Here is a 24,784-nt window from a genome sequence, read left to right as displayed (position 1 = left end):
ACATAGATGAAAGGCAGCATTTAGCCTAGATAGCAGCCTAGACAGCACATCCAAAACAACTCATAACCCGGAAGCAGAAGGGATATGAGTCGGCGGCCATATTTGATTTTTCCTGGAGCAATAATGGATAAAAAACACTAAAAAAGGCACACCAGAACGGCAAAATTATCAGGTAGAGCATTTATTCTTTACAAGCTATCAACTGATATGTTTAATTTGTGTGAAACGTTCATCTCTGGTTCCCTTTAAAAACAAAAACTGACACTTACCTGGGGCTTCTACCGGCCCCTGCAGAATGTTCCATTCCCCGCCATCGGTCACGGTCCAATTATTCGTCTAACTAGACGAATATAACTACGGCTGCGCAGCCGTGGCTCCTATGCATGCTTGCTCCCGATCGCGTCTCCAGGAGCTTACTGTGCAGGTGCAGTACAGGAAAACCTTGTACTGCGCCTGCGCAGTAAGCTCCCAGAGACACGAGCGGGAGAGTGGACTTGCGCAGGTGCAGTTGTATTCATCTAGTTAGTCAAATAATTGGACCATGATTGGCGGCGGGGAACGGAGGATCGTAGGAGGATGCCGCGGGCACATGACAGCTGCAGGGGACCGGTAGAAGCCCCAGGTAAGTGTCAGTTTTTGTTTTTAAATCACATCCACAGAACCCCTTTAACGCCGAGTACCAAACGCCTGTGGTAAACACGGGGCAGACGTCTGTGTGAACCAGCCCTTAATCACAGGGTTCTCAGACTTGGTGACTGGGATTAATATTTAGGAAAGTGAGTGGAGCCTACAACAGCCAATCAAAGTTCCACTATTGATTTTCAAGGGGAATGTTTAAAGAGAACCCGAGGTGGGTTCTAAGAATCCAATTAGCATACAGAGGCTGGGTCTGCATATAACTCCCAGCCTCTGTTGCTATACTGTTTGCCCCAGTCTCCCCCCTGCACTATGCTGTACCCCCATAAATCAATTGCCGTGCTGGCGACACGCAGTGTGTCGCCAGCCAGCTGTTTACATCTGAAGTGTCAGTCTCTGCCGCTCCCGCTGCCGTGTATAATAACCTTGATCCACACTATAAGTGCTTTTGGGAGCATTTGCCTTTGATTAGCGCTATTTAAAAATCGCTCCCATTTACTTTCTGTAAAATCGCATAAAAATTACTGCAATTTTTACCGCGATTTTAATGAAAGTGAATGGGAGCGATTTTTAAATAGCGCTAATCAAACGCAAACGCTCCAAAAAACACTTATAGTGTGGATCTGGCCTCTGTGGTTGTTCACACTATGAGCCATTTCGCTCTTTTTTTAAGCGCTGGCTTTTTAAAAAATCGCCTTAAAAGCGTTAGTGCAATGGTCACTTATGTGAGTGTTCTCGCATAAGCGATGAGCTTTCTATCCAATCGCAAATGCTCCTGCACCATTTTCTGAGCGTTTGCCATTCAATAGAAAGTATAGGGAAATCACAAAGCGCTTGAAAAAGGCGTCAGTCAGAAAGTGAACTCTTTGATCCGGAAAAGATTAAATACAGTGTATTTATTCTTAAAGGGAACGTTCAGGGTGGCTCTTAAAAAAATAAAAATGCCCATCCACTTACCTGGGGCTTCCTCCAGCCCGTGGCAGCCAGGACGTGCCCTCGGCGCCGCTCCGCAGGCTCCCGGTCCCCTCCGGTGGCCGACCTGACCTGGCCAGGCCGGCTGCCAGGTCGGGCTCTTCTGCGTTTCAAAATGCGCCTCACGGGGGCGCGCTGACGTCATCGGACGTCCGCCGGGCTGTACTGCGCATGCGCAGTAGTTCTGAGCCTGCGCAGTACAGCCCGGAGGACGTCCGATGACGTCAGCGCGCCCCCGTGAGGCGCATTTTGAAACGCAGAAGAGCCCGACCTGGCAGCCGGCCTGGCCAGGTCGGGTCGGCCACCGGAGGGGACCGGGAGCCTGCGGAGTGGCGCCGAGGGCACGTCCTGGCTGCCCACGGCTGGAGGAAGCCCCAGGTAAGTGGATGGGCATTTTTATTTTTTTTAAGAGCCACCCTGAACCTTCCCTTTAAAAATGCGAATGTGATCGCTGCACAAATCGATTTTGTGAGCGTTTTGCGTTTCTCCTATACTTTCCACTGAGGCGGAATCGCCTCAAAAATGGTCCAGGCACCGCTTTACTGAACGCACAAGGCATGCCCCGCTCTGATATGAACCTTCCCATAGACATTCCTTGCACAAGCGTTTGGGGATAGATATTAAAAATCGCACGCTAGTGAAAAAAGCCTGAAAACGCCTCCAGTGTGAACGAGCCCTTATAGTATTTTCTTATACAACCTACCACACACTATATCATTTCACAAACATTCACCCAGATTTTTTCAACGTGGACGATCAGATCTTTATTGAAAAAAAAAACAGAATAAGGCCTTGTTCACGTCTAAGAATTGAAATCTCTGACACCAGCGATTTTCGATTTTGTGTGCGATCTTTTTTTTTTTCCTCCTCCCGGTGCTCGGGTGGGCGCTGCGGTTCTTTTAAAGGGACCCTGAGCATTACTTTAAAGGGGAACTGAAGTAAGAGGTATACGGAGGCTGCCATATTTATTTCCTTTTAATCAATACCAGTTGCCTGACAGCCCTGCTGGTCTATTTCTCTGCAGTAGTGTCTGAATAACACCAGAAACAAGCATGCAGCTAGTCTTGTCAGATCTGACTTTAAAGTCTGAAACACCTGATCTGCTGCATGCTTGTTAAGGGGCTATGGCTAATAGTATTAGAGGCTGAGGATCAGCAGGACTGCCAGGCAACTGGTATTGCTTAAAAGTAAATAGACATGGCAGCCTCCATATACCTCTCTCTTCAGTTCCCCTTTAAATCAAAAATGTCACTTCCCTGGGGCTTCCTCCAGCCCACCGTAGGTTGCGAGGTCCCCCGGCGTCCTCCTGGCTCTTTTGCGGGTCCCGCTGCTGGCTCCATTACTGGCGACACCCGGGCTGCGTGTCAGGCCGACACTTCCTGGGCCTAGAGGCTTGGCGCCCGCTACACGTTATGAAGGCGCCTGCGTGACAGTACTGCGCATGCGCGGTACAGAGTTAGAAAATGGCGCATGTGCAGTACTGTCACGCCAGCCACCGTGATGAAGCGTAGCGGCCGGTGTGATAACATTTAGCAGCCGCCAAGCATCCAGATCCAGGAGGTGTCGGCCCGGCCCGGGTGCCGCCTGTAACGGAGCCGCCAGCGGGACCTGCAGAAGAGCCAGGAGGGCGCCGGGGGACTTTGCGGACCTACGGTGGGCTGGAGTAAGTGAAATTTTTGATTTAAAGTAATGCTCAGGGTTCCTTTAAAGCACTCGTCTAAGCGCCTTTGCAGAGCGATTGCGTTTTTTCACTCCCTGACACGAGTCAGGAACGCTCTGATCCGGAAAATAATAAGTACATTGTATTTATTCTTAAAAACGCGAACGCAATCGTTGTATAACGCGATTTTGTGAGCATTTTGTGTTTTTCCTATACCTTCCATTGAGGCAAAATCGCCTCAGAAATGGTACTGGCAGCACTTTCCTGAGCGGATCAGAAACAGACCGCCCAGATGTGAACTCTCATAGGGAATCATTGCACAAGCGTTTTGAGGGCGATTTTGAAAATTGCCTGCGCTTGAAAAAAAAGGGCAAAAATGCACTTAGTGTAAATGAGCCCTAAGGGCCCTTTTCCACTGGGAAGCGTGATCGCAACTCCAATCGCACTGCGTTGTGATCACACAACCCACAATTTCCACTATCCACGATTGTGTAGTAAGCTGCCAGGAGCGGACAGCGACCCCAGCAAAAATCGTGCAGCCCCGCGATTGCGATTCAGGAAAAAAACAACGCGCAGAAGTGGGAAATGAGCACCGCGATTTACATGTTATCACGGTGCTCATTGCGATCTGCAAAGCAACTGCAATCCGTTTACCGAAGCAGAACGCTCCCAGGGGAAAAGGGCTCTAATTGTTCAATTTTCATTTATTTTTTATATCAGAGAAAAGATACTTTTCGATTTTCACTCTATTTGATTGTTTTGGTTGAATGTTTTAGTTGTACCGTGTACGGGCAACCAAATATCCAGGCCTGGATTTACATCACAGGAGCCTATAGGCAGCGCATGAGATTTATAGTGCAGCCGGCGCCACCATAGGCCGTAATAGGAATTACAGCTATAGCGGCGCTCAGTGAGTAACTTCAGCGCTGTCAGAAGACATAGCTGAAGTTGCTTTTAAAACACTGTAATTCGGCCTCCAGCAATGGCTGGAAGCCGAATTACATCATTCCCCACTATCCACGTGGACCTGGAGGGGGTATAGTAATTAATGTCGCCGGGACTTGTGCAGCAGCAGGATAAGCCATATACCGGCTGTATCCTGCGCCCAGGTCTTTCATATGCATGCCCTATAGGCACAGATGTCCTGGCATCTTACACTTCCTCCTCTATCAACCTAAGAACCCCCACCACACTGCAACAAGTGTGCTGGCTGTCCCAGCTGTCACTTCTCCCTCACTTCTATTGCCCAAGTATTAGGTAGCTAGGGGAACCTCAGTATTAAGTAGCTAGAGGTACCCCTGACTGAAGATCTTGTCAGTGGAATGCAGAGAGCTGGGTGTGTAACCTCTCATTAACACTCTCATCAGGAATCTGCATAGGGAAGGAGGGAGGGAAGCGCCTTCCCCTCATCAGGCGCCTGTAGGCACATGCCTACACTGCCTTATGGTAAATCCAGCCCTGGTAATATCACACGACTGGTGGTGACAGTTGGCCAATGAGAGCAGCTTAGGGTGGGCAGCCACAATTTACAGACCTGAGTTCTCCCGCCACAATAGGATTAGGGCTCATCTTTTCACAGCCTCGGTGATTTGGCACACGGTGGTGGGAACTGGTAATGCGTTTTGAACGCTGGACTGCAGGAAATGCCTTTTTCCATTTTGGACGACCATTTGACAAACATCCGCTTATTACTGAATCAGACTGTATGAGAAATCTCTCGAGCATTTTGTATTTTATTTTTCCTTGATCTTCCCATTCATCTCTGGGGAAATGTTATCAGCGGCCGTCTCCTCTTCTCCCGTCGGTGCTCGGTGTTCCGGACGTTCTGGGGTGCGGCACTGAAGCCGTGGGAGTGAGACTCTTGTCCTGAGTGAGAGAAGTGTGGTGGCTGCTATCTTGTCTCTCTGTGTTTTATGTACAAGCTGTTCACTGGCCCGGCCAAGTTATTCCAAGATAAAGACACAACTGCTGCCTGCTTATTCTAAGAATGTAAAACAAGGACTGGAATGACAACATCCAACGTGTAAGAAAATGTGATCATCGCCCATTCCTCAATATAAGCATACAGGCTGCCCAATAACAGATAAAGTCCATGCCTGCTGGTACAAGAAGCACCCCTCAGATTCATACACGACAAGGACTTCCATCGAACTTATTTCATATTCCTTACCTTGATTTATAAGCAGAGCTAGAAACAGCCACTCCACAGTCTTCCTGATTGCACAATACTGCAGCAGTGCTGATGGAACCATGAGGTGTCAGGGAGTGGTGACAAGAGGTGTCAGGGAGTGGTGGCAGTGGCAGAAGGTGTCAGGGAGTGGTGGCAGTGACAGGAGGTGTCAGGGAGTGGTGGCAGTGACAAGAGGTGTTAGGGAGTGGTGGAGGTGTCAGGGAATGGTGGAAGTGACAGGAGGTGTCAGGGAATGGTGGAAGTGACAGGAGGTATCAGGGAGTAGTGGAAGTGTGAAGGCCCGTTTCCACTATCGTGGTTTCCGCCGCGATTCTGCAGTTTCCCCGCACATGAATTGCACGGGGAAACTCTGCCATAGGGGATAGCGGCGCCGCGGCCGAATCGCTTGCGGGAGCGATTCGCCGGAACCCCCCCGCAGAATTTGCGGTGGAAGCTGCGAATCCCATAACCGTGCATGGCACGGCTCATGGGATTCGCCTGCGATCCCGCTCAGTGCCGGCGTGCGTCTGCGAGACGCACGCCGCACTAGTGGAAACGAGCCCTCAGGGAGTGGTGGCAGTGACAGGAGGTGTCAGGGAGTGGTGGCAGTGACAGGTGTCAGGTAGTGGTAGCAGTGACAGGAAGTGTCAGGTAGTGGTGGCAGTCACAGGAGGTGTCAGGTAGTGGTGGCAGTCACAGGAGGTGTCAGGTAGTGGTGGAAGTGTCAGGGAATGGTGGAAGTGACAGGAGGTGTCAGGGAATGGTGGAAGTGACAGGAGGTGTCAGGGAATGGTGGAAGTGACAGGAGGTGTCAGGGAGTAGTGGAAGTGTCATGGGGTGGTGGCAGTGACAGGAAGTGTCAGGGAGTAGTGGATGTGTCAGGGAATGGCAGAAGTAATAGGAGCTATCAGGGAATGGTGGCAGGGACAGGAGGTGTCAGGGAGGGGTGGCAGTGACAGGAAGTGTCAGGGAATGGTGGCAGTGACAGGAGGTGTTAGGGAGTGGTGGAAGTGACAAGAGGAGTCAGGTAGTAGTGGCAGTGACAGGAAGTGTCAGGTAGTGGTGGCAGTCACAAGAGGTGTCAGGGAGTGGTGGCAGTGACAGGAGGTGTCAGGGAGTGGTGGCAGTGACAAGAGGTGTCAGGGAGTGGTGGAAGTGTCATGGAGTGGTGGCAGTGACAGGAAGTGTAACGAAGTAGTGGAAGTGTCAGGGAATGGCAGAAGTAACAGGAGGTATCAGGGAATGGTGGAAGTGATGAGGTGTCAGTCAGTGATGGCAGGGACAGGAGGTGTTAGGGAGTGGTGGCAGTGACAGGAGGTGTCAGGGAGTGGTGGCAGTGAGAGGAGGTGTCAGGGAGTGGTGGCAGTGACAGGAGGTGTTAGGGAGTGGTGGAAGTGGCAAGAGGTGTCAGGTAGTAGTGGCAGTGACAGGAGGTGTAAGGTAGTGGTGGCAGTGACAGGAAGTGTCAGGGATTGGGAATAGTGAAAGTGACAGGAGGTGTCAGGGAGTGGTGGAAGAAGGGGTATGGTACCCCACTAGAGTAGTGTCAGGGAGAGATGATAGTGACAGGAGGCATAAGGAAGTGATGGCTGTGGCAGGAAGGGTATTCATATGAAGATAATTTAAAATCACAAACACTGGTTTACACGACAGCCGGGGGCCCCAGCCTCTCGTGCGAACCGGTGTTTGTGATTTTAAATTTCTGTTTTGCAGCTTCCAGGATGCGGTTGCCAGGTGAGTGGTTAGGGAGGGGACTGTGTGGGAGATGCCTACACGCGGCGGTCCCTGTAAAAGATGTAATCAACGATTACGTCCAACCAAGCCTCCCACCTGAATGCTAATTTGTGCTGATCCTGCTAGATCGGTATGGCAGGCGAAGGGTGTATGACCGTGCACCTTATTGGCTGACTGGCGCCTGCTGGCCAGATATACTGTAAGTAGGAAATTGCCTGAACTGGTAGTGAGCAATTGTGTGTGTTGCAGTTTGCATTCAGTTTAGAGGCAGTGGGGGTGAAGTCCCTGGAGGTGAGAGAGCCAGGATTCGCCCACATTTCCCTCTAGGTATCGCATGGTGGTTTGGGGGCCCCAGCTAGTGAGAGAGACCTCGGCCCCCGGCTGTCGTGCGAACCAGTTTGTGATTTTAAATTTCTGTTTTGCAGCTTCCAGGATGTGGGTGACAGGTGAGTGGTTAGGGAGGGGACTCTGTGGGAGATGCCTACACGCGGCGGTCCCTGTAAAAGATGTAATCAACGATTACGTCCAACCAAGCCTCCCACCTGAATGCTAATTTATGCAGATCCTGCTAGACTTGTGGACCCTCCCAAGATTTTACAGACAAGGGCTTGTTGGTAATCTTAGTAGTAAGTCCAGGATAGGTTGCAATAAAGTTGCTTTTATTCCAATCAGTTAGGCCCGGTGCACACCAAAAACCGCAAGCAGATCCGCAAAACGCTAGAGTTTTTAGCTGCGTTTTTTCTTCTTATTTTGAAGCGTTTTGCGGTTTTGTGCTGCAGTTTTTGGTACAGCAGATTACAGATATTGTTACAGTAAAGCTGTTACTGAACAGCTTCTGTAACAAAAACGCCTGGCAAACCGTTCTGATGTAGCATTTTTCAGAGCGGTTTGCGGTTTTCCTATACTTAACATTGAGGCAGAAACGCCTCCGCAATCCAAAATCTGCAGCAGCCCGGGAGTATGCGTTTCTGCAAAACGCCTCCCGCTCTGGTGTGCACCAGCCCATTGAAATACATTACCCTAGCGGATCTGAAAATGCGACCGAACCGCTCTGGTGTGCACTAGGCCTCAGTTCATACTGCTAGCTGGACTTACTACTTATGACATTTTGGTGGTTGGCTCGCCACCTTGTCTATACACCCAGAATGCTCTCAGTAATGGTGTGCCACTTTGTGCCTATTACCTGCATCGTGTCAGGAATCTTATCGGTCCTCTTTAATGGACCACTATCGCAAAAAAAATGAAAATACATGTTAACATAGACAAATAAGAAGTACGTTTTTTCCGGAGTAAATTGAACCATAAATGTATTTTCTCCTATGTTGCTGTCACTTACAGTACGTAGTAGAAATCTGACAGAACTGACAGGTTTTCGACTAGCCCATCTCTTCGTGGAGGATTCTCATTATGGCCTTTATTATTTTTAAAGACACTCCCTGAAAATTATTTATACAATGATGCCCGCTAGCCTCCCTGCTCGCTGCACACTTTTTTGGCAGTTGCACGGAGCAATTATCATTCACTAAGTGGCAGTAAGTGCTTTTGAAAATAAAGAAAACCGTAAGAACCCCCATGAGGAGATGGGGTAGGCCAGAACTTGTCGCTTCTGTCAGATTTCCACTACCTACTGTAAGTGACAGCAACATAGGAGAAAAGTAATTTGTGGCTCATTTTACTCTGGAAGAAACGTACTTCTTATCTGTATGTGTTTACATGTATTTTGAATTTACAATTTTTGCGATAGTGCCCCTTTAAAGGGGCACTATGCCGAAAAATTGTAAAATGTAATATATGTGCAAACATAAACAAATAAGAAGTACATATTTCCAGAGTAAAATGAGCCATAAATTACTTTTCTCCTATGTTGCTGTCACTTACAGTAGGTAGTGGAAATCTGACAGAAGTTTTAGACTAGCCCATCTCCTCATGGGGAGATTCTCAGGGATGTATTTATTTTCAAAACACTTAGTGAATGGCAGTTATTCTGTCCAACTGCCAAAACACTGTGTAGTGAGCAGGGAAGCTGGCCAGCATCATTGTTTAAATCCTTTTTAGGGAATATCTTTATAAAGAATAAAAGCCTTTCTGAGAATCCCCTATGAAGAGATGGACTAGTCCAAAACCTGTCACTTCTGTCAGATTTCTACTACCTACTGTAAGTGACAGCAACGTAGGAGAAAAGTAATTTATGGCTCATTTTACTCTGAAAAAAAACGTACTTCTTATTTGTATATGTTTGCACATATTTTACATTTTAAACTTTTTCACCATAGTGCCCCTTTAAGCACGAGCTCAGCCAGACTGCGCCTGCGGGAGAAGAGCTAGGCTTGTGCAGTTAATCAGAGCCACTCGTGATCCAAGAGGAGCTTTGCCCCAATCAGCTTGCAATGTCTGGTTATGCCTTAAAGGACACCTGAAGTGAGAGGCATGTGGAGGCTGCCATATTTATTTCCTTTTAGGCAATACCAGCTACCTGGCTATCCTGCTGATTCTCTGCCTCTAATACTTTCAGACATAGACCCTGAACAAGCATACAGCAGATCAGGCGTTTCTGACATTATTGTCAGATCTGACAAGATTAGCTGCATGCTTGTTTCTGATGTGACTCAGACACTACTGCAATCAAATAGATCAGCAGGACTGCCAGGCAACTGGTATTGTTTAACAGGAAATAAATATGGCAGCCTCCATATCTCTCTCTCACTTCAGTTGTCCTTTAACACAGAGATGTTGAACTCAAGGGCTGAGGTCCTCACACATTTTTGGCACAACCTATATTAGGAAAGTTGTGGCACACCAAGTAGACCAGGTTTCTCCATTTCCCTGCTCATCCTATATCCTGTCCTGGATCTAGCCCTGGAGGGCAGGAGTTCAGCACCTGTGCTTCAGCAGATCAGCACCATCAATGCTCTCTTATCCAGGCAACGTTTGGTCTGTGGATGTATGTAAAAATCTTTGCATTTTTTATTTTGCAGCAATATCGGGTTACAAGAGAAGTGCCAGAACAATCATGTTGGATGTACAGATGGAGAACAAAGATCAGATTCAGTATTACAATCCATAAGAAACAACAGAAATCAGAAAGTGTCAGGGCAGCACCCTGTAGGGATGGCCCTGCTTAGGAAAACTCATGGAGAAACATGTGATCAGTTTGATCAGCTGATGGATTAGTAAGGTCCTGATTTGCTGTGATGACTGCCTGGTTTAGCACATGATCAGAATCAGAGGCGGGGCAAGGTCCTCCAGCACCCAAGGCTGAGACAGCAAAGTGCGCCCCTCCATCCCTGCCACCCGAGCCGTCACACACTGATTGCTATTAGACTAAGCGGGCCACAGGGCCCACAACCTCCCCAACACCTTAATATCTAGTTATCTGGCTTGCAGTCACTGCTATGTATCCCCTTTTCTTATTTGTTTCTGCTTCAAACACAATTAGGAATGACAGCTGAATGAATTGTGCGCCCCCTCCTACACTGCGCCCTGAGGCTGGAGCCTCTCCAGCCTATGCCTCGGCCCGGCCCTGATCAGAACCAGCAAATAAGATCCTTACAAGTCTATCAGGTGATCAAATTGATCACATGCTTCTCCATGAGTTGTCCTAAGCAGGGCCATCCCTAGACCGTCCAGTCTGTAGCAAACCAATATAAAACTGCGATGTTGAAGTGAATAAAACGTAATTACCTAAGAAGTGGGAAGCCTCTGGACGCTCGCGGGCGGTCGGCTCCTGCTCAGTCTGCAGTCATGGCTGTTTGCGCAGGCGCAGTAAGGCCACGCCCATGCATGAACAGGAGCGCAGCCACGTAACATATCTGACAAGCTTTTGTGGGATATGTTCCGGAGACCCGCGTTCTGCAACAGTGGTCTTCCAGGAGGATGTGGCAACCCTCTGCAGGAGGGTATCTGTTTTTTTGTTTTGTTCGGTTTTTTTGGAGGGGGGGAATCGGCTCTGGTACATTTTTGGTGGTCACGTGCATTAATGCCGTGGGGCTGGGGGGAATTCCGGGCTGCTGTTGACATTTCTTTTTTGCTCTCAAATCCATAGTCCTCAGAGGAAGTGATTTATAACCATGAGGCCTCTTGCACACTACATGCAATTCCAATTTGCGATTTTTCATCGTTACTGCACGCTGCGTTTTTTTCTGCGTTTTTCTGTTTTTATAGCATCCAGGGAACATTGGAATCGCAAATCGGAATTGCAGTGTGCAGAGGGGCCTGACATGCATCAGTCTCTTCCCTGGAATTGGCAGTTGGGCCTAATCACACTGATTGCAGTTCTTGAGTAAAGTAATGGTGTACCTGTACGCTTCCAGCTGTGTTCTGATGAACTGATGTATGGCAAAATTATCCAGGCGTTTTGTTTTTAAAAACTATTGTATACGTTTGTCATTCTTAAGGGTCACCTGAAGTGAGCGGGATATGGAGGCTGCCATATCTATTTCCTTTTAGGGCCCGTTTCCACTGTAGCGGAAACCGCTCCGAATCAGCAGAGTTTCCCCGCAGCCAAATCGCACGGGGAAACTCTGCCATAGGTCGCAATGGCACCGCCGGCCGAATCGCTTGCCCTAGCGATTCGGCTGACACTGGCCACAGGTTTCGCGCGGGAGTCTGCGAATCCCATAGCCGTGCATGGCACAGCTTCTGGGATTCGCCAGCGCCCACGGAAGTGCCGCCGCGCGTCTCACTGACGTGTGTGGAAACGGGCCCTTATACAATGCCAGTTGCCTGGCTGTCCTGCTGATCCTTTGCCTCTAATACTTTTACCCATAGGTGTCGAACTGCAGTGCTGAGGGGCCATATCCATGCCTTTGCTTGGGATGGACTGAGAAATGGCTTCTACTTGATGAGCCGCACCTTTCCTGATTCAGTTCCATCAATTAGTTTGAGCTCTGCCAAATATATGAGCATCTCGGCCCTCCAGGACTGGAGTTCAACATCCCACTCTGAACAACAACAACAACAACAACAAATAACATTTGTAAAGCGCTTTTCTCCCGTGGGACTCAAAGCGCATACGCATGGCTCCGACCATCGTGGTACAGAGGAAGAATTTTATAAATCTGGAAATGCCAGGCTAAACAGGTGGCTTTTCAGTCTGGATTTGAATAGCTCCAGGGATGGTGCTGTCTTTACCGGGTGTGGTAGGGAGTTCCAAAGAGTAGGGGCAGCATGACAGAAGGCTCTGTCTCCAGATTTTTTGAGGTGCACTCTGGGAGTGACCAAGTTTATAGAACTTGCTGATCTGAGGTTGTGAGAGGTGTGGTGCAGCTTCAGCAAGTCCTTCATGTATCCAGGGCCCAGATTGTGCAGGGATTTGAATGTCAGCAGTCCAATCTTGAAGAGTATTCTCCATTCTACTGGTAGCCAGTGCAGTGAGCAAAGGATCGGTGTAATGTGACAGTGGCGAGGCTGGTTTGTTAGCAATCTGGCAGCAGCATTCTGCACTAATTGCAGGCGACGCAGGTCCTTTTTGGGGAGGCCAGCATAAAGGGCATTGCAGTAGTCCAGCCGTGATGTGATGAAGGCGTGGACTAGGGTTGGAAGATCCTCTGGGGGAATCAGATGTTTAATCTTTGCAATGTTCTTCAGATGAAAGAAGGAAGATTTAACTACAGATGAAATTTGGTTTCTGAAACTCAATTCCCCATCGATTAGTACGCCAAGGCTGCGCACAAGGTTGGAGCTGTTTATGTCTGAATTCCCAATCCTGATTGGTGTTGCTTTAGGATAGAGCTGTTTTGATGGCGGGCACTGGCTTTGGACAAACAGGACCTCAGTTTTGTCAGCATTCAGTTTCAACCAGTTATCATTCATCCATGCCTGAAGCTCAGCTAAGCAAGAGTTTATTTTTGGGGTAGGGTCTGTTCCACCAGGTTTGAAGGACAGGTATAGCTGTGTGTCATCGGCGTAGCAGTGGTACGTCAGGCCATGTCGTTGGATAAGTGTACCGAGTGGCAACATGTAGATTGCAAACAGCAGAGGGGATAGGATTGATCCTTGTGGCACTCCGAATTGTAGAGGTGCAGGTTTGGACATTATAGGTCCTAGGCATACTCTCTGTGTTCTGTCAGTCAGGAATGATCTGATCCACTGATGCCACAGTACTCCTGCAGTCTGTTAAGCAGGATTTCATGGTCAACTGTATCAAAAGCAGCTGAGAGATCCAACAGGATTAGGATGGAGCATTCCCCTCTGTCCCTTGCCATGAGCAGATCGTTGCAGACTTGGATGAGGGCTGTTTCACAGCTGTGGTGTTTCTTAAAGCCAGATTGTAGAGGGTCCAGGATGTTGTTTACTGACAGCCTGGTTTCAAGTTGCAGATAGACAGCCTTTTCAATAACTTTACCTAAGAAGGGGAGGTTGGAGACAGGTCTGTAGCTGCTCATAGCATCTGGATCCGTGGAAGGTTTTTTAAGAAGGGGCTTGATGATTCCTTCTTTTAGAGAGGTAGGAAACCTCCCTGCTTGCAGAGAGCAATTTACTATTTTGTGAAATGCTGGACCAAGCAGGTCAGGACATTTCAGCATATGTTTAGTTGGTCCAGGGTCCAGGTCGCAGGTTGTCTGGCGGAGACGACAGAGGATGTCTGAGATCTCTTCCTCACTAATACTTTTGAAGTCAGTCCAGGGTGTTAGGCTGTTTTTGCAGCTATTTCCATTAGTTGCATGAGTCTTGGGTGCTGTGGACTGAATGAGAGACCGAATAGAAGATACTTTGTCAGCAAAGTAGCAAGCAAATTTCTCGCATAGCTCCTTTGAGGGAGTTATAGTAGGTTTTAGACAGGATGGATTACATAGTCTATCAAGCATGCAGATCAGGTGCTCTGGCTGAAGTGTGACTTGGATTAGCTGCATGCCTGTTTCAGGTGTGTGATTCAGACACTACTGCAGCCACAGAGACTAGCACAACAGCCAGGCAACTAGTATTGTTTAAAGCGGACCTGAACTCAGAACTTCCTCTCTGCTCTAAAAGATAAGCAACAGCATAATAACCTTTACAGAAAAAACATTTCTTTGTTACAGCAGATACAAATCCTGCAATAAATCTGCAGTGTGACTACTTCCTGCTTTCATGGGAGCAGCCATATTGTTAACATCCTGTGCTTACAAATTAGCTGCTCTGCGTGTCAGAGGAGAATTATGAGCTGACACAGCTGAGAGATCAAATTACAGTGGTAATCAGTCACAGATGCGGGGGAAATAGATAGGCTAAACTCACTAAATACATACAGGGTGCATTTCTCTAAGGGCTGGTGCACACTAGAGCGTTCTGGAGCGTTTTTTAAAACGCTTGCAGGGGGAAGCCGCTTGGCTAATGAAAGTGAATGGGCTGGTGCACACCAGAGCGCTCGTTTTTTCCACAAACGCAAACTTGGGGGCTGCAGCATTTTTTTTTTTTGTTTCTGAGGCGTTTCTGCCTCAATGTTTAGTATAGGAAAAACGAAAAACGCTCTGAAAAATGCCAGATCAGAGCGGTTTTCCAGACGTTTTTGTTACAGAAGCTGTTTAGTAACAGCTTTACGGCAACAATATTTGTAATCTGCTTCAAAAAAACGCTCGGCATGTTTAGAAAACATGCCTAGAATTGCTCTGAAATCTCCTTAAGGCCCCATTCGCACTTAAAAGCGCGAAACGCTTGCGATAATCTTGCGGGAGGGATTTTTACGCGATTTCACGTGGAAAAATCACTGGACACTGCGGCAATTTTTCCGCGATCGCGTTTAGCGCTTCTATAGCACTGAAGCGTGATCGCCGGGAAATCGCCTGAAAATGGTGCTGGCTACACGTCGCCGGTGATTAACGCAAATCGCCTGAGTAAGAACGGGCCCATAGGGTTTCATTGCACTAGCGCGTTAAAAAGCACTAGCGCTTGAGCGTTTTGCCGAAATCCCCGGCAAAACGCTCTAGTATGAATGGGCCCTCAAAAACCTCTAGCGTTTTGCAGATCTGCTAGAGGTTTTTGGTGTGCACTGGGCCTATGTTTTACTTCAATCCTGTGCAAGAGTTCAGGTCCAGTTTAAAATGAGATAAATATAGCAGCCTCCATATTCCTCTCGCGACAGGTCCCCTTTAATTCCATATTATATGTGTGTATACCGTCTTTTCCCGAACATAAGACAGTGTCTTATATAAATTTTTGCTCTAAAAGATGTACTAGGGCTTATTTTCAGGGGATGTCTTATATTTCTATTAGGATGTGTCTCTCAGCAGAACATTTCCTGTTACTTTGTACTGTGATGTTCATGGATTTGAACATATGCTTCTGTACTGATCAGGCACCTGACCTGTCTTTCCTGCATACAGCTAATAACCTTGCTGTGTGCTGGGATGACAGGATCAGTGTCCGATTGGCACTGCACCACTGTGTCCCCACTTACTGGCTGCCTCTTCCTCCTCTTTAACTTCCGCTAGGGCTTATTTTTGGGGTAGGGCTTATATTTGAAGCATTCACAAAATTCCAGCTAGGGCTTATTTTCAGGGTAGGTCTTATTTTCAGGGAAAGAGGGTACATGTCTCTGTAGTTCTTAGAAGCTCTCATTCCGTTGTAAAGCTGGAAGCAGTTGGAGTGCAGTGATTCTGTAGCCAGGGTTGGTCAGACGGAACTCTCCATCTCTTCAGCGTCGTGCTCTTGTCTCCATGCCGTGATCTCTCGCTCTTCAGTGCTTCCCCGGGGCACAGGCAGCAGATATCTCACTCTCTATGGCCTCTGCGTACAGACGGGCTCTCATCGGCCACTTCTGAAAGACAGATCAGTAATAAAGTGAATAGTGAGTACGTTCCCATCGCACGTCCATCTGCGCGTCATGATGTGAATGTTCTCTTAGGCCTGGAACCCACGACGAATCGCAGTCTCTAATCACAATCGCTAGCATTTGTAATAAGCATTTTGTAAGCGATTTCATGAGCGTTTTCTGACGATTTTGGTAGCGGTTTTATAAAGTGTAAGCATTTTGCCAGTGATTGTGTAGCGATTTGTGATTAGCGGTTTTAATTCTGATTGTTCCTTTCAATTCACTTTAATTTTTTTACAGTGTGCAGTCATTTAAAAATGGTAGCAAACCGCTCTGCATAGCGATTCATGAACGATTACGCCAGCGTTTATATACTTTGCAGAAACGCTAGCGCTCAAAAAATGCTGCATGTCCTGCGTTTGTGATTTTGGTCATCGCAATCGCTCCAGTGGAATTTGGCCCATCCATTTACATTAGCTGAGCGTTTAGGGAAATCGCTAGCAGTTTGAATCACTCCCTAAACGCTCAAAAAATCGCTCTAGTGTGTTCCAGCCCTTACTGGTATTTCACCCAAAAGGTGGCAACCCTAACCTCCACCCAGAGCACAGATCTAAATATACCATTTGACAGCTAAGTAAGTGCAGTGCATATTTTTAACCTTTGGGGCCCATTCACACTAGAGCGTTTTGCCGCGATTTCGGCAAAACTCTCAAACGCTAGCGCTTTTTAAAAGCGCTAGTGTAATAAAACCCTATGGGCCCGTTCTTACTTGGGCATTTTGCGCTAAACGCCGCAAATCGCCCCCAAAATCGCGAAACACAAACGTGTCGTCTACACCATTTTCAGGCGATTTCCCAGCGATCGCGTTTCAGTGCTACAGAAGCGCAAAACGCGATCGCTGAGAAATCGCTACACTGTCCAGTGATTTTTCCGCGTGAAATCGCGGAAAAATCACTCCTGCAAAATGCCGGCTGAAATCGCCAGCTTTTTGCAAGCGCAAGTGTGAATGGGCCCTTCAAGTGTGTCAACCAAGATGTCTGCAGCCATAAAAAATATGGTTATGTGATGCAAAGCATTTCCCAGGTGACGGCGGTAATATCGGGACATGTGGGTGGGACTGCTGCTGCTCATCTACACATCATCATGCTGTTTGATCTGCAAGGGGTGGGGGAGCCTTTAGGAAGCAGCAATAGAAGGGATTGTGACCAGGTGTTATAACCCTTTAGCATCCAATTTATTTAGAGGTTTGCAAGTGCTCCAGTCCAATTTATTTTGGCACTTGTCACTAGGGGGCAGTGTGATACAATACAAGAGGACTTTCTTTTAGTTTATGCTTGGAGAGAGAGATCAAAGCAAGCCAAGAATTTACAGCACAATGGGCTCTATTCTCAAAGACTTTCCACATGCGGTAAAGTACATGCGGGAAGTTTGCACCCAAAATAACGTCAAGTTTGCATTCTCTAAATTCTCCGCATGTTTTTCCCGCATGCGGAAAAAGTGTGGTAAAAGTGCGGGATTCATGCGGAAAACTTTCCGCAAAAGTCGGTATTTTCCGCAATAAAAGATCAATTCTCAAAATTGTTCAGGCGCATCATTTCGTCGTTATTTACCGATTTTTTTTTTTTTTTTTTTATCACCTACAAGTAGTAGGTGATATATTCCGCATCCCATTGACTTTAATGAAGTCTGGAGGCTTAAGGGCTGTGCTTGCTGGACTTTAACTTTTTTTTTTTAAACACTTTTTCATGCGACCTTTTTACCGCATGATTCCCGCATGAATAATGGCTGTTTCCGCATCTTTTTTCCCGCATGCGGCAAACATACGGAAAATGTTAGTGAATGCTGAAAAAATGCGGAGTTTACCGCTGGCGGGAATTTAGCGGTAAAATTTTGCGGTACTTTTGGCTCTTTGAGAATAGAGCCCATTGAGTTCTGCCAGCAGAAGACTGTGCATTATCTTAAAGTGAGATAACTCAATTGTATCTGTTAACAAGTTAAAAGTGATTTATTCAATATCAGCTAGCCTAGGAGCTTGAAAAAGGCCCTGCCGTACAATACTGGAAAAACATTTCTGCTGTTAAGTAATTTGATCCATTTGTACCTTGACAGGATGCAGGTAGCCGGGTCCTCTCCCGATGTGGGCCCTGTCTGGAAGGCTCCCCTCCTGGTTCAGTGTCTGGGTGAGGTGAGCGATGTAGCTGGTGGCCAGGACCAGAACGTCCAGCTTAGATAGCTTTGTGTCTGGAGGAACGGAGGGCAGTGCGGCCTGCAGGGACAGGAAAGCCTGCCGTAGAGTACGAACCCTGTTCCTCTCCCGGGCGTTGTTCTCTGGAGAAGGCTTCCCCTCGGCCAACCTGCTGGATTTACTGACTGGAGAAACCTGCGAAAGGTAAATGGAGTCAAGCTACTTGTAAGGAGAATGACTGTGAAACTAATATAAAAGAAAAAGGGGGACACCAAGAGCCCAGTATAGTGTAGTATGTACTGGTAATGAATGTATAATAACAAAGCAAGTATAGATATGCTCACAAACCAGGGTTACCACTCGGACAAGCACTGTAAATGCAGGTTGGGAGTTTAGACCTGATCCCAGATTAAGAACTCGCTCTCCATAGATCAGAAAGGGGTAACACCCCTCCACCACGGGTGGAGGACTCGGACAATATGCAATTGAAGGCGCCAAAAGAATAACATTAGCTAAAGAGGTTAAAAATAGAGGAGGCAGTGGTGGACTTTCCTCCTTCAAGTAGACACAAGATTGTTGTATTACAAAGCAAAGTCGTTTGTTTACATACTCCATTATTCAGTGCTGCAACGTGTTTCGTAGGCGAGACCCTGCTTCATCAGGCAATATAGAAAGCGCATATAGCAAACGCGGGTCTAATTCAAACCAAGCGCCTCTGTGCTTCCAACAGAGGTGCTTGGTTTGAACTAGACCTGCATTTTGGCACCTCTGTTCAATTGCATCGTATAGTGTATATACTAATATACAACTACACACAGGTGAAACTCAGCAAATTAGAATATAGTCCAAAAGTCCATTTATTTCAGTAATTCAACTTAAAAGGTGAAACTAATATATGAAATACTCATTACATGCAAAGTGCGATATTTCAAGCCTTTATTTGTTATAATGATGATGCCGGGACGGTCTGATACCCAAATGGACGGTCTGATATCCAAAATGGACTCGGGGCCTTTACCTGCACCTTATTACTAGTCACTAGGATTGTATTTGCACAGCAGTGAAAGGGCCGATATGAGATACGAACTGGTTAATGCATTTCTACTGTACGTGTTGTTCGTCTGTCTCATACTCTGTCTATGCCATGTGAACCACAAATAATTCCGATTACAGCTCTTGCTGTACTTGGCGAAATAAAGTGATTCTGATTATGGCTTACAGCTTATGAGAACCCCAAAATCCAAATCTCAGACCATTAGAATATTGTGAACAGGTTCAATATTCTCGGCTCAAAGTGTCAGACTTTACTCAGCTAATTCATCCAAAACACCTGCAAAGGGTTCCTATTCATATGTTAGTGTCACCTTTTAAGTTGATTTAGGACTCTTTTCCACGGGCAGTTGATAGGCAGTGAAATGCCTCTCCAACTCTCACAACTGCTCACTACTGCCTGGTAACTGCTCACTGCTGCCTGATAACTGCTTGCTGCTGCCTGGTAACTGCTTGCTGAACAGGAAGTCGCGTCAGAGGCTAGCGAGAGGAACGCAGGGTGGAGCGCACGGAAGGTATGTATCTGTTTCCTGCCCGCCGCTGCTCACCGCTGCCCACGGACACAGTTAAGCTGGAGGGGAGCACAGAGGGGAGAGCCCCGAGGTGAGGGAGAGGGGGGGAACTTCCCCTCTCCCCACTGACTGTGGCTAAGGCTTTCCCCTCATGCTGCCACCCCTCCAGCCCCCACAAAACAGCCCCGAGCGGGCCCCAGGGGAGGAGGGGGCCCGCTCTGAAATTCTGCAGGGGGGGTTGTGTGGCCTAGTTGCAGTTACCAGGCGGCAGCAAGCAGTTACCAGGCGGCAGCAAGCAGTTACCAGGCGGCAGCAAGCAGTTACCAGGCAGCAGCGAGCAGTTACCAGGCACAGGCGGCAGCAAGCAGTTACCAGGCGGCAGCAAGCAGTTACCAGGCGGCAGCAAGCAGTTACCAGGCGGCAGCAAGCAGTTACCAGGCGGCAGCAAGCAGTTACCAGGCGGCAGCAAGCAGTTACCAGGCGGCAGCAAGCAGTTACCAGGCGGCAGCAAGCAGTTACCAGGCAGCAGCAAGCAGTTACCAGGCACAGGCAGCAGCAAGCAGTTACCAGGCGGCAGCAAGCAGTTACCAGGCAGCAGCAAGCAGTTACCAGGCACAGGCGGCAGCAAGCAGTTACCAGGCACAGGCGGCAGCAAGCAGTTACCAGGCGGCAGCAAGCAGTTACCAGGCGGCAGCAAGCAGTTACCAGGCGGCAGCAAGCAGTTACCAGGCGGCAGCAAGCAGTTACCAGGCGGCAGCAAGCAGTTACCAGGCGGCAGCAAGCAGTTACCAGGCGGCAGCAAGCAGTTACCAGGCGGCAGCAAGCAGTTACCAGGCGGCAGCAAGCAGTTACCAGGCGGCAGCAAGCAGTTACCAGGCGGCAGCAAGCAGTTACCAGGCGGCAGCAAGCAGTTACCAGGCAGTAGCAAGCAGTTACCAGGCAGCAGCAAGCAGTTGTGAGAGTTTGAGAGGTATTTCACTGCCTGTAAACAGTTCGTGGAAAAGAGGACTAAAGAAAACCATGAGAATCCCTCATGAGGAGATAAACTAATCCTGTGCCTGTCAGATTTCTATGAGCTATTGTAAGTGACAGCGACAAAGCAAAAAAGTAATTAATAGTGGATACCACTCTGGGACAAATGTACGTTATCAGCATATGCATACACATTATTAACATACAGGCTAGGTTCACATATAACATAACGTTTTTTTCTGGCATTTTCCGCAGGTGCGTTTGCGTTAGGGTAATGCATTTTTACTGCGTTTTTGGTGTGTTTTTTTTTTTACGCAGATGCATTTTTCATGCTTATTGCGAGAATGTGTACGCGTTTGCGGATCGCTAATACAAAATGCATATGCATTTTCTATTCGTTTTTTAATTAAATGTATGCAAATCATTAGGAAGACAACAGGAAGTGGAAATACATCAGAGAGCTTTACTTTTAAATGGTATCATCCTGATTTCAAACTTCTTGCTTTTACTTTTTAATTAAAAACGCTGCAGAAAACGCATGGAAGACGCAATACATATGCGTTTCCATAGACTTTCATTATGTGCGTTTTGGCAGCCAGCCTGCATATTATGCGACACTGCCAGCGTCTGCAGAACGCTTACTGTAAATACGCATAGAAAAAGCGTACGTGTTTTTTTACATGCGTTTTTCCTGCGGCCCATCGACTTGAATTTCTGCATAAAATGCAGCATTTTACGCTCCGCAAGCGTTTCTGCCATGCGTGCACCCAGCCATATACGTGTTTTTTACATTTTACAATTTTTTTGCGATAGTGATAAAACGCTACACCTCTTGTGCTTAACCAATTAACCCTTCTGGACGTAAAAGTTACGTCCAGGAGGCTATGTGCGCTCCTGCGGCCGATCGCGTGCGTGCACGCGTGCTCCCGGCCCGTGGTTCGTTAGCCAGGCAATCAGTGAATCGGGCTGTGGTGCCCAATCACTGATTCCTCTCCCCCGCAGAAAAAGCAACAGCTTCTCTCGGAAGCTTCGCTTTTTCTGGCTCTAGCGTCCCCATGCGTCCCTCTAAGCGTACATGTTACGCTTAGAGTGACGTCACGTAAATAAACTCATGACTGCCATCTTGTGGCCAAAAAGTAAAACTACACCTAATTGTAAAAAATATCAAAATAATCATATATTTACATTAAAAAATGACAATTTACATCCCACCGTCCAAAAAATACCCACATAAAATGTTTAATAAAAAAAACAAAAAACATTACAATAAAAAAAAAAGACTTAAATAGTTACCTAAGGGTCTAAACTTTTTAAATATGAAAGTAAAGATGAAATATTTCTATATTTTTTTTTTAATTATAAGCTTGTAAATAGTGATGGATGCAAAATGGAAAAAATGCACTTCTATTTCCAAACAAAATATTGTCGCCATACATTGTGATAGGGACATAATTTAAATGGTGTATTAAGTGGGACAAATGGGCAAATACATTACGTGGGTTTTAATTATGGAGGCATGTATTATTTTAAAACTATAATGGCCGAAAACTGAGAAATAATGATTTTTTTTCCGTTTTTTTCTTATTCTTCCTGTTAAAATGCATTTACAGTAAAGTAGCTCTTAGCAAAATGTACCCCCCAAAGAAGCCTAATTGGTGGCGGAAAAACAAGATATAGATCAGTTGATTGTGATAAGTAGTGATAAAGTTATAGGTGAATGAATGGGAGGTGAACATTGCTCGGATGCATAAAGTGAAAACGGCTGAATGCGAAGTGGATAAAATATGCTTTGAAACTGAAAACACTGTAATTCTGCATTAAGTCTGAATGTTTTCAGAGTGTGCTATTTTCACCCCTTCTGTCATGTATGTTTCTGTATTTTTCTGTGTGTTTTTATGCAATTGCGGTTTTTCATGTGTTTGCATCTTTCTAATAATCTGTCTTTTTCAAGAGAGAAAAATACAGTATCCTATGTGAAAACGCTTGCGCAATGCATGCATTTTTTTCCCCCATAGGAAAGAATTATATGCTAATCACAAGCAATTCACTTACAGTGTGCAGGAAAAATGCAACATGTTGCCCCTACATTGCAAATCAAAGGTAGCTGGGATTTGCAGTGCAGCCTATAGACTGTGCATGCATTTCTGGTACCCGTGGGAAACACACGCGATTCAAACGTGCTCCCATCATAATCTTTTCGCCTAATCTGAAAAAAAATCTTTCTCAAAGCCCAGTGCAGGCACCAACAGCTGCACAGGGAATGGGAGGGGGCTGCTGTACTTGGCCTTTGGCCTCTTTTCCATGGACAGTTGATAAGCAGTGAAATGCCTCTCAAACGCTCACAACTGCTCACCGCTGCCTGGTAACTGCGCTCACCGCTGCCTGGCAACTGCTCACTGCTGCCTGGCAACTGCTTGCTGAGCACACAGTTCAACAGTCCATGGAAAAGAGGCCTTACAGATGGAACTGCACATGGAATGGGAGGGGGGCTGCTGTACATGAGTGATGCACATGGATGAGGGGGCTGCACATGGAATAGGAGGGGGGCTGCTGTACATGAGTGATGCACATGAATGAGGGGGCTGCACATGGAATGGGAGGGGCTGCTGTACATGGATGTTACACATGGAAGAGGGGGCTGCACATGGAATGGGAGGGGCTGCTGTACATAAATGTTACACATAGAAGAAGGGGCTGCACATGGAATGGGAGGGGCTGCTGTACATGGATGTGACACATGGAAGAGGGGGCTGCACATGGAATGGGAGGGGCTGCTGTACATAGATGTTACACATAGAAGAAGGGACTGCACATGGAGTGGGAGGGGCTGCTGTACATGGATGTTACACATGGAAGAGGGGGCTGCACATGGAATGGGAGGGGCTGCTGTACATGGATGTTACACATGGAAGAGGGGGCTGCACATGGAATGGGAGGGGCTGCTGTACATGGATGTTACACATGGAAGAGGGGGCTGCACATGGAATGGGAGGGGCTGCTGTACATGGATGATACACAGGGAAGAGGGGGCTGCACATGGAATGGGAGGGGCTGCTGTACATAGATGTTACACATAGAAGAAGGGACTGCACATGGAGTGGGAGGGGCTGCTGTACATGGATGTTACACATGGAAGAGGGGGCTGCACATGGAATGGGAGGGGCTGCTGTATATGGATGTTACACATGGAAGAGGGGGCTGCACATGGAATGGGAGGGGCTGCTGTACATGGATGATACACATGGAAGAGGGGGCTGCACATGAAATGGGAGGGGCTGCTGTACATAGATGTTACACATAGAAGAAGGGACTGCACATGGAGTGGGAGGGGCTGCTGTACATGGATGTTACACATGGAAGAGGGGGCTGCACATGGAATGGGAGGGGCTGCTGTACATGGATGATACACATGGAAGAGGGGGCTGCACATGAAATGGGAGGGGCTGCTGTACATAGATGTTACACATAGAAGAAGGGACTGCACATGGAGTGGGAGGGGCTGCTGTACATGGATGTTACACATGGAAGAGGGGGCTGCACATGGAATGGGAGGGAGGCTGCTCTACATGCAATGCCTACTTACAGCCTGGCCGGTGGTCGCTCTTTGTCGCCTTCTCCACCGACTCGGTCGCGGTCCCATCTCCTCTTCTTCCCCATCCATGGCATCTCCTCTCCGGCCGGCCTCCTCCGCATGGCAGATCTCCCAGCCGGGCAGAACCACTTGTGCCCTCAGCATTGTGACCGTCTACAAGTGTCTCCTCATCTTCCTCTATCACCTCTTCACCAGTCTATGGTCCGCACTGCTCAGACCCTCCTTCCCGGCTCATTAGTGGATTCTGCGGAGAGGAGGATTCCTCAGGGATAATTTATGTTGCTGTTCCCAAACTGTTGCATCCCCCAACTTGTGCTCATAATGAGAGTAGCGTGCCAGGAGAGCGCCTTATCTGCCTCAGACGTGTAATGAGGGGATATTTAGGCACGTTTTCCTCCTGCTTTTATCTGCTCGTCCGGCAAACATTTTATTCTTCACTCCGGCCACCGCCAAAATACCAGAAGAGAACGCGGCATTATTCAATGCGGTATTTAATATCAGAGAACCTAGGTGGTCAGTGCGTCTTATTAAAGCCTGCATTCAGATAGAGGATTTTTATAGGAGTTCAATGGA

At 47.5% G+C, this 24,784-nt stretch overlaps 2 protein-coding genes across 5 annotated transcripts in view; one reads left to right on the top strand and one right to left on the bottom strand.

The window, feature by feature from the left end:
* Positions 1 to 13,066: 13,066 nt before the first annotated feature.
* On the bottom strand, positions 13,067 to 24,444 carry LOC137571154 (transcription factor 24-like). The gene is made up of 3 exons (XM_068279930.1): positions 24,203 to 24,444; positions 18,002 to 18,280; positions 13,067 to 15,906 (listed from the first exon to the last, which is right to left on the bottom strand). The coding sequence occupies exons 1-3, from the start codon at positions 24,353 to 24,355 to the stop codon at positions 15,826 to 15,828; spliced, it is 513 nt and encodes a 170-aa protein (XP_068136031.1). The 5' UTR covers positions 24,356 to 24,444; the 3' UTR covers positions 13,067 to 15,825.
* The window catches only part of LOC137571152 (adhesion G-protein coupled receptor F1-like), a 106,104-nt gene continuing 99,335 nt past the window's right edge, over positions 18,016 to 24,784 (top strand). For all 4 annotated transcript variants that reach the window (XM_068279929.1, XM_068279927.1, XM_068279926.1 and 1 more), the window contains exon 1: positions 18,016 to 18,289. The gene's annotated coding sequence lies outside the window, so the exon portion shown is untranslated. The remainder of the gene's footprint in view (positions 18,290 to 24,784) is intronic.

This window comes from Hyperolius riggenbachi, chromosome 4, assembly GCF_040937935.1.
Source record: "Hyperolius riggenbachi isolate aHypRig1 chromosome 4, aHypRig1.pri, whole genome shotgun sequence".
Classification (NCBI taxonomy): Eukaryota; Metazoa; Chordata; class Amphibia; order Anura; family Hyperoliidae; genus Hyperolius; species Hyperolius riggenbachi.
Note: the sequence above shows the minus strand (reverse complement) of the source record. Positions and strands in the feature narration are given on the sequence as shown.

What these genes read in the sequence shown, in the direction of transcription:
- LOC137571154 (XM_068279930.1), bottom strand. Translation starts at nt 24,355, where the DNA reads ATGCTGAGGGCACAAGTGGTTCTGCCCGGCTGGGAGATCTGCCATGCG. An exon ending in GAGCGACCACCGGCCAGGCT is followed by an intron (nt 18,281 to 24,202) that starts GTAAGTAGGCAT and finishes TACCTTTCGCAG; the next exon opens with GTTTCTCCAGTCAGTAAATC. An exon ending in GCTACCTGCATCCTGTCAAG is followed by an intron (nt 15,907 to 18,001) that starts GTACAAATGGAT and finishes TCTGTCTTTCAG; the next exon opens with AAGTGGCCGATGAGAGCCCG.